Source organism: Trachypithecus francoisi, unplaced genomic scaffold, assembly GCF_009764315.1.
Source record: "Trachypithecus francoisi isolate TF-2019V2 unplaced genomic scaffold, Tfra_2.0 Lachesis_group0, whole genome shotgun sequence".
NCBI lineage: Eukaryota > Metazoa > Chordata > Mammalia > Primates > Cercopithecidae > Trachypithecus > Trachypithecus francoisi.
In genome coordinates this window covers 135,629,404-135,647,822 of record NW_022681453.1, presented here as the reverse complement: position 1 = coordinate 135,647,822, position 18,419 = coordinate 135,629,404, and the positions used below count along the sequence as shown (strand labels likewise).

Here is an 18,419-nt window from a genome sequence, read left to right as displayed (position 1 = left end):
TGTTAGAGGACAAGTTAAGCCCAAGACATACCCAAGATCCTAACCCAGACAGAGTATTGGGGGCGGGGCTCCAGAGATGAGAAACTCGAAGGAGGCCGAGAGGTCCTGTCCCAGATACCTCCGGGATTGGGCTCAGCAGGAGGTGACAGACGTGGGCCAGGTTGTGGTGTGCTGCCTCCATAAGCAAGGCTGGTCTTGCCCTGTGTCCCTGTGGGTCCTGGCCGTATCCAAGGAGGTGTTTAGGTAGCTCCCTGATGCTGACAGTCCAGCTCTTAGAGACCTCAATCAGAAGTATGTACTGCTCACAAAGGTCACTCCTGGGCTGGAAGTTCTTCCTGTGGCTTCTGTTTCCTTCTCTGAGGGCACTGATTTGGCGGACCTAGAGAGAACAGAAGGCTGTCATTGGCTGCCCAGGAATTGGTCCCATGACAGTGTCCCTCACCACCCCCCTCCTCAAGGTAAGGGGAATCTGAACTAAAGCCAGCCAGATGTCTGTGGTTCTGGAGGACCTCATATTAGCCTCTAGGCAACAGTGGACAAGTGATGAGGTGGAGGCCTGGGCATACAATGTGCATGGCCAATGTGAGACCCAGGTCGTGGTTTCAGAGTAAGCAAGCAGCTCACTGTGGGTGAGGCCCCAGCTCCAGGTCCTGGAGGGTATCTTTCAGGGCCTGGCCACGCGTCTCTGGCAGCAGGGTGCAGAGCAGGCCGGCCACAATGGGGAGGCTGCCGTAGATGAGCATGGGGAGGGCAGCGTGGTACTCTCCCAGCAGGATCACTAGTGGTGCGAGGATGCCCCTGATCCGTGAGAAGATGCCCACCAGCCCCAAGCCTGTTTGCCTGGGGGAAGACCAGGGCAAGCTAAGTATACCTGGGCCCAACTCTGGGCCTCAGCTTCACCTCAGTATATTTTCTCGGGAGAGCCCAGACTCCAAAGGTCTGCAGGGTCTCCAGCCTCACCCACCCCATTCAGCGCTCCTGCTACCTGCTCCTGCCTCCAGCTCCTGCTCTCTGCCTGCTACACCCCTGCTCATCTGTCAACTCTCAAGTCAGGAGGCTGTACATCCTTACCACCCTCCCACCCCAAGACATCCTTCTCTGGGACCATTCATTCTTAGATGTGTCCCATATTCCTGTCCCGACCGCCAGGGTGTGGCCTACTTGCCTGTCTGTCCTCCATTATCCTGGGGACAGCTTGGGGGCTTGGTCTAGACTTCTAGTTGTCCTGGACCCCGCCCAGCACTGCTGCCCCAGAGCCAGCCCTGTCAGCTATTTGTGGAACGGGGTGAGGGCCGAGGAGGGACAGCCAAATCAGAGCCTCAGCAGCAGAGGAACAGGAGTCACACTGCAGCTCTTACCGGAGGATGGTGGGGAAAAGCTCGGCAGAGTACACATAGGAGATGGTGAAGGCGGCAGCTGTGGCCATCTTCGCCACCACAGCCAGCACGGTGACCACCACGGGCAGATCTGGCAGAGGGTAGACAGTCCCATCACCTGGGCCCTGCCGCCAGCCCCATCCACTGAAGCTCCCCACCCCTTCTGTACCCAAACCCCAGGGAAGTCTTTACTCCTGGAAGCAGAACAATGGCCACTGGTCTAGCCCCTGACAGCCGGTGGCTGAGGGGGAATGGGGTGGTACCTGCTGGGATGAAGATGATGATGATACACATAAAGCCACCCAAGACCAAGGTCCCCAACTGGCTCCACTTGCGGCCAAACCTCTGCATCATGAAGATGCTGGAACAGCGGGCAGGCACCTCAACAGCTCCAAAGATGAGCTGCGTCAGATAGATGTCCAGGCCAAAGTCCCCCACTTGGAGGCTCAGGCCGTAGTACCCCAGACTGTCCACAAACCTACAAGGTAATGAAGGGCTCCTGTCGCTGCTGGGTGACAAGACACCACCCAGAGGGAGAGCCTGCCTTGGTCAGCAGTCACAGCAGGGGACACTGGCACAGCCAGGGAAAGACCATCCCATCCAGACAGCCACGAGCCCACCTCTCTGACAACACACACCAGGGAGGCTGCAGCCCTGTGGTTCTGTCCTTGGGCTCTGGGCACTCACCAGACACAGGAGATAATCAGGGTCACCTTCCGGAGCTGGGGGTGTCTGAACAGATCCAAGGCATTCCCTGAGGGGCCTGTCTTCTCTGGGACCAGCTGGGAGGAAGAAGCAGAGTGAGAGGCCAGGCAGGAAGGTCCATGTGGGTCTGATTCTGGGCCTGGGCCTGCTGGAAGTACCTGGTTCATGAGCTCCGGAGAGTTTCCGCCTGTTGACCGAGGCTGCCCTCTGAATCAGTTGTTTCGCCTCGTCCATCCTCTCATGGGTCAGGAGCCACCGTGCAGATTCTGGCAGAGCCCTGTGGGTCAGCAACAGCTATGACCTTGGGGCCTGAAGTCCTAGGGAGCTTTCTGGCTTGTTCCAGTGCAAACTGAATCCCACACCCAGCTGTGACAGGCTTTCTCTCCCAGACTCGCCTCTGACTGTCCCGTGAACATGGGCGCTGCACTCCAATCCCACCACAACACAACTAACTTGGGGGGGCTTGCTCCTGGCATGTATTTTCCTCACCAGAAGTAGAAGAAGAGCAGTAAGCCAGGTGCAGTGCCAGTGATCTGAAGGAGCCTCCAGTTGCGGAAACCATAGGCAAGTCCCGCAAGCAATTTCTGCCCGAGGGAGTAGGTGCACTGGGCCAGGACCACGGCCTGCGTCCTCCATGTGGGCCCCACCCACTCCATCACTGTGGGAATGGAGAGGTTGAGACAGGGCTAATCCCTGCCATTCACTCCCCATTACTCCCAGGTGCCACCCTGTGGGGGCTGGGCCTCAGGGCCAACACAGGAAGCACCAGTGTGACCACTTCAGATGTGGGGTACCTGACAAGACCTCCACAGGCCATTTGGGGCCATGGCCCTCCCAGACCCCTGGGCCTTACCCTGTGACTGAAGGCTCCAAGGACCAGACACTCACATAGGGTGACATTGCTGAAGGCAAATCCAGCGATGGCAGTAGCCACAGCAAACTGCAGGGCCATGTAGAGCTCAAAGCTGGGCACAAAGGCTGTGACCAGGCCGATGAGGGTGAAGAGGAGCAGCTGCGCCAGGATCGTGGCCTTGCGGCCAATCCTGAGGAAACAGGGCAGGTCCCTGGGAAGTGTCCCTCCCGGAAGGCATCTGAGGAGAAGGCCGCAAGGGGGTCCAGCCCTGTCCTGGGGTCTTTTTCTGAGGGAGGAGACACGGGCCTTCCCTGAGCCCCATTTGAGGGTAGGGGGAAGAGGGCCTTGCCCTAAAGGCCAGTGTGAGGGGCATAAGGGGGACTTGGGCCTGTGCCAGAGCTGACGAGCTTGCTAGGCAGGGAGTGGGCAGGGCAAGTTTCTTACCAGTCCCAGAGGGGCCCAAACATGAGGGTGCCAACAAGGAGCCCAGCCATGAACACTGACTGTGTGGTGTCCTTCAGATGCTTCCGATCACAAACCAGGTTAAACTGAAGGAGACACAGGCAGATGTGAGTCCAGGGGCTGCACGGAGGGCAAGCCCTACACCACCTGGCCCACTACAAACCCTTCAGGGAAGGAGCTCATGGTTCCCAAACTGTGTACTGAGGCATTCCAGGGCACCATGGTGAACTCACTGAGCATGGCAGGGCATTTCAGGTTTTAAAGGGAAATACAAGTTGACATCTCTCTGACATCACACAAACTACTAGCTCAGGATAGTTCACACTTTCAACGTCAGACCACGCTACTTCCCTTCCAATGACATCATATGTATGTGAAATCTGACATCATAGCTCTAGGAAAGTGCTTTTGGCAGTTTTTGTGAAAGCAAATGCCACAGAAAATCAATGTGAAAGAGAAAGTGAGGGCGGCAGTGTTTAAGGACTGAGAAGTTGTACAATGCCCAGTAAGTGTATACAGCCTATCAGTAAGTTATTGTGTTTAAGAATAAAATTAAAATATTTTTTCCATCAACGTATGTGTTTATTCCAAAAAATAACTACTAAGTTGTTAGGACATAAACACTTGTTTGAACTTAATGACTTAATACATAGAGCTGTTAGGTATTTCTTTTGGCCTGGAGATGCCGTGTAAAATTATTGACACACTAAAGATGCAAATTTTGGGACCCCGTGACAGACCATTAATTGCTGTTTCCTAACAAATGGGGCTGCTTCCCCATAGCCAGGGCACCCCTGGGACACATTTGGGCCTCTCTATGTTTTTCTACCTGGCTGCAAAATCCCCCTGAAATACCCACCATTAACAGGCAATCAGAATCCTAAGAAGCCCTCACACATGCCTTGAGGAAGGCGATTATATGAGAGGAACACACGCACATACACACGTACAGTCATAGGGAGGGAGGGAGGGAGAGAATGTGCAGGTGTGAGACAGAGAGAGACACAGAGAATGCTAATCCACCCAAGATCTATAGAGAGAATCTCACAGCCTGAGAAACCAAAAGGAGAAGATATTTAGGTCCATACCACTCTGTATGTGCACTTGACTCACTTGACTGACTCCCATCCCGCCAGGTTGTGCACTTGACTCACTTGACTGACTCCCATCCCGCCAGGTTGTGGGCCCCTCAGGGAGTCCCACCACGCCTCTTGCACACAGCTCAGTTCCACAAATGTTTGTTGGGGAACCATCATGCGAGCTCTCCTCCAGCTTCCCAGCAGCAACCACTGAGCGCTCACCCTGTGCTAGGTGCTTGCTAAATGCTTTACATGCATGATCTCACAGAATTCTAATAATAATCCTTCACTTATCATCTTCCCGAGAAAGGAAATGTTAAGCAGCTAACCTTCGGTCCCACAGCTGGATAGCAGCTGGTGGGGTTGAGACATCTCTCTTGCCCTAGACAGGGAATGAATCTGAGTGAAGGCTAAGAGGATGTCTGCTGAATGAATGAATAAATGAAGAAATAAACTAATGCCTACAGCTAACTAATTAACCAATCACCATCGGTTAAATACCTTTTGGCAAGAAATTAACCAGTCCAGGAGTTACTGTTGTGCTCATACTTCTGTTCTCAAGGACAGCTATTAATTTTCAAGAACTTTCAACATGTATCAAGTGATGAACTGTTCCTGGGAATGAAGTGGAGAAGGACAGGGGACTTGAAATTGTTGCTCCAGCCAGTTCTATCCTGTTTAGTTTTTGTCTAGCAGCCACAGATTGCCTTTTAGTAAGATGGCATTTAAAATAACTAGTAATAAAGGCTTCCTGTTGCCAGGCTCAGGAGTCAGAATTGAGTGGCTTTGTGTGACCTTAACCCTGTTAGCCCATCTGTCTGTGTCTTGATTTCCCACTTACAAAATGTGAATAAAATATGCTACATAGTATGACCTGATACAGTGAAAGGAACTAACACTTGTAACATGGTTAGCTCAGTGGCTGTGTCACAGGAAGCTCTCAGCACCTGTTATCTAGGGTGAGGCTGTGCTTTGGCCTCTGTGCTCACAGAGCTCTCAGCTGGTGGCAGACAGCTCAGACACAAGGGGGTGAAGTGCTCTCTGGGCATGAGCGCCAAGCCACGGAGTCTTCTAAGGCTGGCACCCTGGTCAACAGCCACCATTCACTACCTCTCTTCAGTTTATATACCTGCTATGGCATTAAATCCTCATTCTAACCCAATAATGGCTTATCACTCCCTCTGTGCAGCAGCAGAGGCTGAGGCTTGGAGAGGCGCCGAGATGTGCCCAAGCTCTCATGGTGTTATCATGTTGCAGGTGGTAGAGATGAAGAGGGTTCCAACTTGGGATGCCAGTCATCCTCCTCAGCCCTAACTCCCACAGTGGATGGTTCTGCAGTCTGCCATGGTGGTCTGCAGAATCCCACCCTCATTTCTTGGAGCACTCCCCAGCCTGGATCCCTCCCCTATTCTAAAACCTTCAACAGCTCCCTTTGGTCTCTAGGAGAAAGCCCAAATTCCTTAGCACTATATCTAAGGCCCTTGAAGAGCTAGCTGTTGCCTATTTCCCAGCCTCTTTTGCTATGTCAGCATTCCTAAATATGCCAGGCATTTTCAAGCCTCCAGAACCCAGAAATGGTTGTTCTCTCCGCTTCCCCTTCCCTCCCATTCCTACTTCTTTGGTCCCAGAACAGATCACATGATTGTTGCTATTCACTGATGGTCTTCCCACCTTCCCATTCCAAGGTCCATGTAGACAGGGGAGTCATTTTTCTCTTCTTTTTTTTTTTTTTTTTTTTGAGAAATCATCTCCCTAGGCTGGAGTGCAGTGGCATGAATATGGCTCACTACCAGCTCAAATGATCATCCCACTTCAGCCTCTGGAGTAGCTGAGACTATAGGCATGTGCCATCATGTCTGGCTGATTATTTTATTTTTTGTAGAGATGAGGTCTCACTATATTGCCCAGGCTAGTCTCGAACTCCTGGGCTCAAGTGATCCTCCTGCCTCAGCCTCCCAAAGTGTTGGGATTACAGGCACGAGCCACTGCACCCAGCCCATTTTTTTTTCTTTTACCAAGGATGGACACGCAGGAAATGTAGGTTGAAAGGAGAAACATTCTGACCTTCAAGAGCACACAGCCTATATGGAAAATACTTTCTTCTTTTCAAATTAGTATTGTTTGCATTTAAGTTTAAATATGAACTCACCATTTATAATAAGGAAGCTTAGGTGTCAGCTCAGAGAGAGTCTTCTGGGTCAATGGGCAGAACCTTCCTCATGGATGAAAACCAGAGATAGAAGATCTCACACCAAGCCGACTGCACTCTGGAACTAAGCTTGGGATTATCATGTGGTTCAGGGCACAAAGCGTACATTTCCTTGGGACTCATAGTCTTTGGAAGAGTAGGGGTGAGGACAGCATGATAGGGTAGGGCAAGAGGCCCAAGGTCCACCACAATGCCAGCACTGTCTAGGAGAGAGGTCCTGAGTGCCGCCATGCCCCAGGGAGAGGCTGAGGTCAACATCGAGTTTGAAATATTTAAAGTAAATACAAAACTATTTCAGCAATGCAGATCATTAAGTGTGCTGTTGTGAGCAATGATGCCATTGGTAAAACAGATCTACCGATATCCTATATAACAAACAAATTTACATCTGAAAATATACCAACTACTTCTAACAACTATGCAGTCATGGTTATGGTTGGTGGAGAGTCAGATGCTCTTGGACTTTTCGACGCTTTTGGGCAAGAGGGTTATAAAAGATTACAATCGCTAAGTATCCACAAACAGATGTTTTTCTAGTCAGTTTTTCAGTGGTATCTCTGTCCTCATTCAAAAATGTGAAAGAAAAGTGGATGCCTGTTCTAACTCACCACTGTCCAACGATTCCTTTCTCGCTTGTCAAGGCCCAAATTCATCTCAGAGATGATCCCTCTACTCTTGTGAAACTTGCCAAGAACAAAAAATGGAAGCCTATCACTCCAGACTGGCCTCAGACTGGAAGGCTGTTGAGTATGCAGAGCATTCTGCACTCACAGAGAAGGGCCTAAAGAATGCAGTTACTCAAGCCTCCAGCGCCAAAGAAGAGCCTCAGGCGTGTGCTGCTATGAACAGCTCTCCGGAGCCCTTTCAGCTCAGCTTGTGTCGCCATCACAGTAAAAGTAAGGTTTAAGTCAAAATAAGGATTAAAAATTAGGGCGGGCATGGTGGTTCACGCCTGTAATCCCAGCACTTTGCGAGGCTGAGGTGGGTGGATCACCTGAGGTCAGGAGTTCAAGACCACCCTGGCCAACAGGGCAAAACCCCATCCCTACTAAAAATACAAAACTTAGCCGGGTGTGGTGGTGCATGCCTGTAATCCCAGTTACTTGGGAAGCTGAGGTAGGAGAATCACTTGAACCCAGGAGGCAGAGGTTGCAGTGAGCTCAGATCTCACCACTGTACTCCAGCCTGGGTGACAGAGCAAGATCCTATCTCAAAAAAAAAAATTGAAGTTTATTCTCTGCAATAATGCCAAATGCCTAATCCTACCAACATATACTCTTGCAAAACAAGGCTCATAGGTATGGTTCCCCTTCCCCATCCCAATACTAGTTACTTAAGTCATTGTTTATTGTCAGAAAAGTGATCAGTACTCGTTTGTTTTGTTGCTTCAAAAAATTTTTTTGTTTGCATAAAAGCAAGGCATGTTTGTGATGACTCTCTAGCACACTAATGCCAATTGTTAAGCTGCTCCTTGGTTCCCCTCAAGAGTAATGTGGGACATCTTAGTGCTGTTCTTTTTTTTTTTTTTCTTGTGTTTGTTTGTTTGTTTTTTGCAGGTGTTTGTGTGTGAGGAGTTTATTTTTGAGTCTTTTAAAAAATGTATTCACCAGTGGACAGTCCTTAAGGGGAGGAGGACAGAATGATTCCACATTCCACTTCCTAGATCTAGTTTAGAAAACACATTCCCCCCCGCCTTGTTCCATAACACAGTCCTTTCTGAAAGCTGCCTTTTCTCTCCACCCTTGGGTGTTTGATGAAACTCAAGAATGTGGGTAGAGTCTGTCTTGCCCTTCCTCATTTCTTGCACTATACATGTGACTGTGACTTTTGAGAAAATGTGCTACTTGCTGATTTATTTTTCAAAGTTAATTTCCAACTTCTTTCACTGATAAATGAAGAGAAGTATTGCACCTTTTGAAATACACTAAATGGAGTGAGTTCATAATCTGAAAAAAAAAGTCTTTCCTGTCATTCTCTCATAAGCTTAGCATAAATGTGCAGCTTAAGAGTGTGTGACATGGTGTTCCCAGAATGCAGCTGAAGACCCAGCATGTAGAAGAAATGTGAGGGTGATGGTATCTATAAGACAGATGTCTACGGAATGATAACACACTCTTTCAGGTTACGCAGGTCTGCTTCATCAAGGAGCTGAGGTTGGAGAAGGAGTGGGGAGAACACTTAAGAACACGGGAACCAGTCAAGGGACTCCCCTTGTTTCTGTTTTGCATTTGAGGAGCCTTCCAACAGCCAATGGAGGCTCTCTAGTTTACCAGATGTCATGAATGAAGGCTCTTCCTAAGTGTTAACAGGGATGTTATCGGCTTATTTTGGTTGCAGTTCCCAATTGCTAAAAATGTTTAGGTAACTTTTTTCCACCTTCTGCAAATCCTAATTATTACCTTAGTGTCAACTAATCCTTTCTCACATGATAATTCTTTGCGTACGCATTCTTTTCAGGTGTGTCAAACAATAACCAAAGAAAAGAGGTCCCAAATCCTTGAAAACATCCATCTAATTCTATACTCCTGCCCCTCCACCCTGACCCCATTGCAGGCACACCCACTGCTCCCCAGACATCCTGCCTGCTTCCTGCTGCCAGGCCTTTTCTGTGCTATTCTTATTCTCTGCCTGCAAAGGCCTTCCCCTCTTCTCTAGCAACATTTTTCTAGTATCCTGGTGCCTAGTTCACACATATCACCTCCTTCAGAAAGTTGCCTGCCCATTCCTCCCAAACAGAAGGAAGCAAATTCTGGGCCTTAGGACCCACCCAGCCCTTTATTCCTCCGCAAGGAGCCCAGACCTTTCCTGACCACTAGAGAAATAAGGTACCTTTCCCCTCTGACTTCCCTGCACAGTTAATTCTCAGGGGGCTTTGGCTGACTATGGTTGCATGAAGAGTCCAGCATGGGGTGTGAACAAGGCCTAGAGTAGTCTGTGAGCAATCTGGAAGGGTTTCTGGGCTTTGAGAATGATGATATTTGGCCAGGCGGGCAGAGAGTTTAACACATATAGGCATACCACAACACGTTAGGGCTGGTGAAGCTGGGACTGGCCATGGACGTGATGCTGGGGAGATGATGGAGAGGACAGTAAGCGTCAGAAGGGGCTAGGCTGACCAGTCCCAGAGCCTGGGAGCATGCATAGGCTCCCCAGAGCTCCCTGTGGGGTGGAGTGGGGTGGAGTGGGGGAGAGTCGGGAGAAGGACAGGCAGGACATATCCGCAGGCTATCAGGCTTCTGGGAGCAGTTTTATGGTCACATATTAAAAAGTGAAAGTTAAACTTTGGTTAACACATTGGCCTCTGAAAACCTCTAAAAATAAATACTTTTTCAGCCATGGGTTGGGGGAGAAGTGAATGTTTAATCCCAGATTTTCCACCATAAAGAAGATGAGAATGATACGGATCCCCTCAAGCACCCATGCCCCTCAGGTTTCTGAACTATCTGTGCTGCCTCCCACTCCTGTGGGAATCTAGACAGCAGGTGTCTGGCATGAGAGCCCCAGCTCCATGATTAACTCACTGCGTTGCCCTGGCTAAGCCATCTCCTCATTCTGTGCCTCAGCCCCACCATCTGGGAAGCAACAGAGTGGGACTGGATGCTTTCACAGGGCCCCTCTTGCTCAGAGGTGGCTAGGGTGGGAAGTTTTCTGCCTGCATCTCTCCTAAAAGAAGGAAGTTAGCAAGAATGAATGCTCAGTTATCCACTGGACAAGTCCTAGAGTCCTGGATGTTCTCCAGCATCCCAAAGGCAGGCTGGCAGAGATCTAGAGAGAAAAATGGAAAGGTTTGAAGCCCAGCAAGCAGGAAGGTCGTGAAATGGACAGGGAAAGTGATGGCATTAGAGAGTTAGGAAAACAGGAACGTAGGCAGACATGCAGGGACAGACTGAAAGACAAAGAGAACTGGACAGACAGATGAGAACACTGGGTAGAGAGAAAGGCACAGAGACGGGAAAACAGGAGAGGACACCAACTGGGTAGATAGCCAGAGAGACAAGGAAAGAGAGGGACAACCAAAGGATGGGCAAAAATGGGCAGATGGGCAGACAGACTGGGCAGAGAAGATGACAGGCAGTTGGGTCAATAGGCAGAGGACAAAGAGGAAAATGAGATTGACAAAATGAAAAACATATGTGCCCATGGTTGACCATATGGGCATGGGGCAGATACAGAGCCAGTGACTGAGGGTGAAGAGTCAGGCACAAGACCCGACAGACCCACAACTGGTGGAGAGACCAGCAAAAGGAAAAGCCTACCTCATTCTTTAGGGATGGGAGCCTGTTCTCAGGATATTCCCAGCCCATATCACAAGGCTGCGTCTCACTGAAGTGGTGGCTGAGGATATCCTGCAGGCTGGCACTGGCGGCGGGTGGCCGGAACATGAGGCAGGGCTCTGGGTGGCCTGCAGTGTCCAGGGGCACGCTCAGTGCCAGCTGTTCAGCAGCACTCAGGTTGAAAGTGTGGTTCTTCACCCAGGCCACTGCACAGTGGTGGGGCTCATCTAGGACCATGAAGACATGGGCAAAAAAGTAGAAGGGAGACAGAAAGTTGAGAACACACAGCAGTATCAATAGTTGTATCTGGAAGTGACCAAAGTCACCTATTTCAGCCAGGACCTGGACAAATTGAGCCATGTCTGCCACTTACCACCTCCTCAGCCTGGGGATACTAGGGTAGCTCTGCAGCTTGGCTCTGGGAACTTGCTCCTCTGGGCAGTGGTGATAGCTGCATTAATGTTTAATCCAGCCTTGCCCTGCTCCACCTGTCACTCCTCAGCCCCCTGTGTGACCTGGGAAGGGTAGAGTATGATGAAAAAATAGTCCACATGGATGAAGCTGGAAACCATTATCCTCAGCAAATTAACACAGGAACAGAAAACCAAACACCACATGTTCTCACTCATAAGTGGGAGTTGAACAATGAGAACACATGGACACAGGGAGGGGAACATCACACACTGGGGCCTGTCAGGGGGTGGGGGACAAGGAGAGGGAGAGCATTAGGACAAATATCTAATGCATGTAGGGCTTAAAACCTAGATGATGGGTTGATGGGTACAACAAACCACCATGGCACATGTATACCTATGTAACAAGCCTGCACGTTCAGCACATGTATCCCAGAACTTAAATTAAAATTTTAAAAAATAGAAAAATAAATAGTCCACTCCAGCCCGTACCACCTCTAATTGCAACATCCTAAACAATTCACACTCAACTCAAATGAAACAAGTAGATGGGTCAATCAACAGGCAGAGGTAAAACCACTACAGTAAAACGCTGACAGCAGTTGCAGCACTCAGACGGACACATAATTCCCTTCTAGGGACAGCCCACACTAGGCAGCATGGATAAGCAGGACAGCAGCAAGCACCTAGCCTGCAGATAAACTTTGCCAGCAGCCCACTCTGGCCTCTTGATCCTGATGATTTTTCTCTCCTGTGGGTGTCTGCTATGTGGTGATATGCAATACCTGCCAATCCTAGGAGGCAGCATGCAGACCAGGAGCCCCACCAAAAGCACAAGTGCACTGCCTTTTCAACACCAAAGACAAACCAAGAATGCAGAGCAACGACAGAGTTGCATTTTGAGCTCTGCTTTCATGAAGAAGGAAACCATTAACACACTCTAAAGATGAAAACAAATGCAAGTAGCCCAGCCTTCCTGAGCAATCTCAGTGACAATGAACACAGGACAAAGTATGCCTCCACCACAGCCCACACACACACCAGGTGCATACACATATACATGTCTGCTTGTGTATGCATAAGAGAGCATTTTCATGTTCTGAATTTTGAACTGTTTTAAGGGATAAGCAGAGGAACATCACTGGAGGGAATGCGAGGAAGCAATGTTGTGTAGGGCAGCCCTGGCTGCCTGACTGGCACAGCTGCTGGTAGCCTGTTAATCAGTCAGCCTGCAGTACAGGTCAAGACAGGGCAGACAGTGGAGGGCAGAAGCAAGGCCTGACATGCTGCTCAGGGAGCATGCTTTGCTCTTTGCCCCACCCCAAGCTCTCCCGCCAGGATCCCCACTGTCCCCGGCTCTTTTTTCCTTCACTTAGCTTCCTTGAGTGTTCTTATTCTCATTGTCTCTATTGAATAAACAGTTGCTACCAGTCACCACTGCCTACTCTGGTATTCCCCTTATGGGGAAGAACTGAGGTGGAGACAAGCCTTGTCCTCTGCCCTCATCATCTCCTCACTCCAGTCAGAAAAGGAATTTTTGCTTTGTTTGGCTCCAAGCAACCAAGGAAGCTAGAGCTGGGAGGTAGGAAACGTGAGCTCTGCCAGTGATTCACCCTGAGAATCTGTTCCTTCCTGGCTCTGGCCCTCAATTGCCCCATCCGGGTAAAGGATGGTCTCTAAAGATTCTTCCACTTCTTGGTGTACAGTTCTAAAGCAGAGAAAGAAAGAATGATTAGCAGACTCCTGACAAGAGTGAGGCCTGATCAAAGACCTTCCTAGAGTCAGTCTCCAGCTGAACGATGATCCCCAAACCTTGGAACTGAGGCACTGAATGTCACTGGTCTCACGTTACCTCTACGTTCCCCAAATCCTAATGTTTTGCTTTACTTCTTTCTCCCCTTAACTTTGTCCTCCCTTCCTCCCCACCATATCCTGTAAAGACTGCCAAAGGCTCTCTGTAATGCTTCAAGGCCCATGACCAGGTATCCTCTTTGAAGCTGTCTTCCTCATTTTCCTCTTTGTACCTGCCTTCATTCAAGGCCACAGCTAAGACCAAAGAGGGGTGTAACAAGAGTTTTCTAACCAGCCGAGCAGTTTTAAGTGGAATGAATACACTCTCCATATGGGAAGTATCAGGAAGATCACTGGCAACCATGTCCAGGGAGCAGAGGGAGGTGTCCGTGTGTGGGCTGGAGGGAGAGGGAAGTATTCCTCAAAGATCCCCTGCAGGGATGGACTAGATGACGTCTCAAATCTTTTTCAAATTTGCAATTTAATGATTCTATTAAATAAAAAGTTGTGGTAAGACTTCTGGTTTCTGGTCTGGCACATAAGGAGCTTGGAAGTTGCCACTCCTTTTTAACAAGTAAAATGTTGAACAAACTGAAAAATGAATAACTCTTCTTAGATTGTCAGTGAAGTGAAGTCACAAGGCAAAAGACTGCCCCAAAAGTTAGAGACACACAGGTGAATACAGAGAATTACAATTTAGGCCAGGCGCGGTGGCTCATGCCTGCAATCCCAGGACTTTGTGAGGCTGAGCGGGTAAGATCACTTGAGGTCAGGAGCTCGAGACCAGCCTGGCAACATGGGGAAACCCTGTCTCTACTAAAAATACAAAAATTAGCTGGGCGTGGTGATGCATACCTGTAATCCCAGCTACTCAGGAGGAGGCTGAGGTTCAAGAATCGTTTGAACCTGGGAGGCAGAGGTTGCTGTGAGCTAAGATTGCAACACTGCACTCCAGCCTGGGCAGCAGACTGAGACTTCGTCTCAAAAAAAAGAGAATTACAATTTACTGGACCAGAAATCCACAAGAAACCTCTGCAGGAACCAGTACCAGGATAAGAAAACCTGAACTTTAACTGACAAATTGCTGGAGACGCAATGTAGATTACTTTGAGAGTTAAGAACTCCAGAGAAAGGCCTCCATATTTCTGTGGCTTTTACTTCCAAGAGCTCTATTGGGTTCACACAGTGAATATCAGAGAAAAATTCTCTTATGCTTCCAGCAGGGAAAGGCAAGTAACCATTTGAAACAAGCCAGAGTGTTCTGGTTTTTTTTTTTTTTTTTTTGAGACAGAGTCTCGCACTGTCGCCCGGACTGGAGTGCAACGGTGCAATCTCGTCTCACTGCAATCTCTGCCCCCTGGGTTCAAGCGATTCTCCTGCTTCAGCCTCCCGATTAGCTGGGATTGCAGGTCCCTGCCACCATGCCTGGCTAATTTTTTGTACACTCTCCATATGGGAAGTATCAGGAAGATCACTGGCAACCATGTCCAGGGAGCAGAGGGAGGTGTCCGTGTGTGGGGTGGAGGGAGAGGGAAGTATTATTCCTCAAAGATCCCCTGCAGGGATGGACTAGATGATGTCTCAAATCTTTTTCAAATTTGCAATTTAAAGAGAGGGTGGGAGACTGAGAAGCACTTGTAATGCTCACAGTGCAGAGACACAGGCTCACTAAAAGACCGAGACCTAGTCACAGGACCATAGACTGCTTTCCCTCTCCCCACAATTTACCACATCATTAAAGGCCTATTTTTTTTTGTTTGTTTGTTTTTTGTTGTTGTTGAGACAGAGTCTCGCTCTGTCGCCCAGGCTGGAGTGCAGTGGCCGGATCTCAGCTCACTGCAAGCTCCGCCTCCCGGGTTTACACCATTCTCCTGCCTCAGCCTCCCGAGTAGCTGGGACTACAGGCGCCCGCCACCTCGCCTGGCTAGTTTTTTTTTTTGTATTTTTTAGTAGAGACGGGGTTTCACCATGTTAGCCAGGATGGTCTCGATCTCCTGACCTTGTGATCCGCCCGTCTCGGCCTCCCAAAGTGCTGGGATTACAGGCTTGAGCCACCGCGCCCGGCCATTAAAGACCTATTTACTGTAATTCCCTTTACCCAGTACACATCATGTCTAGCTTTCAACAACAGATTACAAGGCATACTAAAAGGCAAAAACACAGTTTGCAGAGACAGAGCAGAGATCAGAACCAGACTTAAATCTAGCAGTGTTTTGCCCTGTGACTTCACTTCTTTGACAGATCTAAGAAGAGTTATTCATGTTGGAATTACCAGACTGGGAATTTAAAGCAACGATGATTGACATGCTCTTAGGAAAAACTCTATTTTTCCTCTGCTCTCACACCAACAAAATAATCAAAAATGGAGACTTCTGTGACCTACAAATATGTGGGAATTTCTCCCCACCAGCTAGGAAGCAATTAATTCTGTAGCCAACACCAGCTGGGTTTCTTCCAATTCAATTCCAACACTATCTACTTGCAGATAGCATCAGACCCCACAGGTTGAGGGCTAGGTCTCCAAGACTGGTGTTCCCACTTTCAGATACCAGTCACAAGTCTGGGACTCTGGAACTTCTGACAGAGCCACTTAAGGTGGGGTTCCCCGACACCTCTTTGGGTTAATTTGCTAGAGCAGCTCACAGAACTCAAGAAAATGCTTATGTTTACCAATTTATTATAAACAATATTTAAAAGGATAGAAATAAACAACTAGATGAAGAGATACATAGGGTGAGGTCTGAAAGAGTCCCAAGCACAGGAACTTCTGTCCCTGTGGAATTGGGGTGCACTACCCCCCCAGCATGTGGATTTTTTTTTAAGACAGGGTCTTGCTGTTTTGCCCAGGCTGGAGTGCAGTGCACAATCATAGTTCATTGCAGCTTCATACTCCTGGGCTCCAACGATCCTCCCACCTCTGCTTCCTGAGGTCGCTGGGATTACAAGTGTGTGCTACTGCACCTAGCTTCCTGCATATGGATGAATTATTGTTCACCTTCCCTGTCACCCTCCATGTGTTCAGCTCCCTAGAAGCCCCCAGTCCTGTCCTCTTGGGCTTTTTTGTGGAGACTTCATTCAATAGGCATGATATGAATAGAAGCATGGACAACCATGTCAAAATGTGATTGTACAAAAAGGGTATGATCTAAACCCAGCAAGCGCTGTCTGTTCAGATTCTTTTGGGCCACTCTGTGTAGGATTCCTTCCTCCAGGATACAGGGCAGGTCCCCCCTCTGGAATGAGGGCCTTTTATGACCCACAATCAGATTAGGGTCCTGCCTTGGGCAGAGAAAAGGAGACTGGAGAAGGTAAGAAAGAGAGATTCTGTTTACTGTAACAAGGGTTTATGGGAGTTATGGGCCAGGAACTATGGACAAAACACACACACACACACACACACACACACCCCAAAGATGCTAAGGGCTCTAATGGAAAGTAGACAGCATACAAGAACAGATGGGCAATGTAAGCAGAGAGATGAACATTCTAAGAAAGAACCAAATAGAAATGCTAGGGATCAAAAACACTGCAACAGAAATGAAGAATGCCTTTGATGGGCCTATTGGTAGACTGGACATGCCTGAGGAGAGAATCTCTGAGCTTGAGGAAATCGCATAAAAACTGCCAAAACTGAAAAGCAACAAGAACAAAAACTGAAAGGTGAAAAACAGAGAATAACCAAGAACTAAAGAAAAACTACGAAAGGTATAACATGTGCAATGGGAATTCTAGGAGAAGAAAGAAAAAGGAACAAATGAAATATTTGAAATAATAATGATTGAGGATTTCCCCAAATTAATGTTGGTCACCAAACCACAGACCCAGGAAGCTCAGAGAACACCAAGTAGAATAAATGCCAAAAAACTACACCTAGGCATCTCATTTTCAAACTACAGAAAATAAAAGATAAAGAAAACTCCTGAAAAAGCTAGAGGGAAAAAACACACCTTACCTGTAGAGGAGTAAGAATTACATCTTTGGGAGGCTGAGGCGGGCGGATCACAAGGTCAGGAGATCGAGACCATCCTGATTAACATAGTGAAATCCCATCTATACTAAATATACAAAAAATTAGCCAGGCATGGTGGCACGTGCCTGTAGTCCCAGCTACTCGGGAGGATGAGGCAGAACTGCTTGAACCTGGGAGGCAGAGGTTGCAGTGAGCCGAGAGCACGCCACTACACTCCAGCCGGGCAACAGAGTGAGACTCTGTCTCAAAAAAAAAAAAAAAAAAGGCCGGGCGCGGTGGCTCAAGCCTGTAATCCCAGCACTTTGGGAGGCCGAGACGGGCGGATCACGAGGTCAGGAGATCGAGACCATCCTGGCTAACACGGTGAAACCCCGTCTCTACTAAAAATACAAAAAACTAGCCGGGCGAGGTGGCGGGCGCCTGTAGTCCCGGCTACTCGGGAGGCTGAGGCAGGAGAATGGCGTAAACCCGGGAGGCGGAGCTTGCAGTGAGCTGAGATCCGGCCACTGCACTCCAGCCCGGGCGAAAGAGCAAGACTCCGTCTCAAAAAAAAAAAAAAAAAAAAAGAATTACATCAGCTTCTCAGAAACCACATAAGCAAGAAGAAAGTGGAGTGAAATATTAAAGTGCTCAGAGAAAAAAGCCCCACCAACTTAGAATCCTGTATCCTGCGTAATTATCCCCCCAAAATGGTAGAGAAATAGAGACTTTCTCAGGCAAACAAAAACTGGGGGAATTTGTTACAAGTAGACCTGCCTTGCAAGAAATGTTAAAAGAAGATCTTCAGAGAGTAGGAAAATTACATAGGTCAGAAACTCGGAAGTACATATAGAAATGAAGAGTATCAGAGAAGAAATAAGTGACGGTTAAAAAAAAAAAAAAGTTTATTTTACTTAAACATAATTGACCTAAAAGATAACATTTTCTTCAAAATAACAGCAGCAAATTAGATTAACTTTGCTTGTGTGTATATATATATACACACACATATATAACATATATGCTTACGTGTAACTGAAATGAATGACAGCAATAATATAAAGGATGAGAGGGAGGAAACAGGATTATTTTGTATTGGTACTACCTGTGAAACAGTATAGTGTTATTTGAAAAAAGACTTAAATTAGTTAGAAATATACATTGCAAACTCTAGTCAACTACTAAACAAAGATAAAAAAGGAAGTAAAATTGGTATGCTAAGAAAGGGGAGAAAATAAAATCATATAAAATTCTCAATTAAAACTACAAAAGGCAGAAAAAGAGTAGAAGACAAAAATAAGTTTGAGG

General features: G+C 48.1%; 1 protein-coding gene across 1 annotated transcript; it reads right to left on the bottom strand.

The window, feature by feature from the left end:
* Positions 1 to 17,253, bottom strand: SLC22A13 (solute carrier family 22 member 13). The gene is given in 12 exon segments (XM_033212051.1): positions 1 to 379; positions 625 to 840; positions 1,359 to 1,467; positions 1,640 to 1,854; positions 2,064 to 2,158; positions 2,240 to 2,261; positions 2,263 to 2,358; positions 2,571 to 2,739; positions 2,970 to 3,124; positions 3,379 to 3,482; positions 10,941 to 11,473; positions 17,115 to 17,253. Coding segments are annotated over 11 exon segments (1,653 nt in total). The 5' UTR covers positions 11,319 to 11,473; positions 17,115 to 17,253; the 3' UTR covers positions 1 to 285.
* Between the last annotated feature and the right edge of the window lie 1,166 nt (positions 17,254 to 18,419).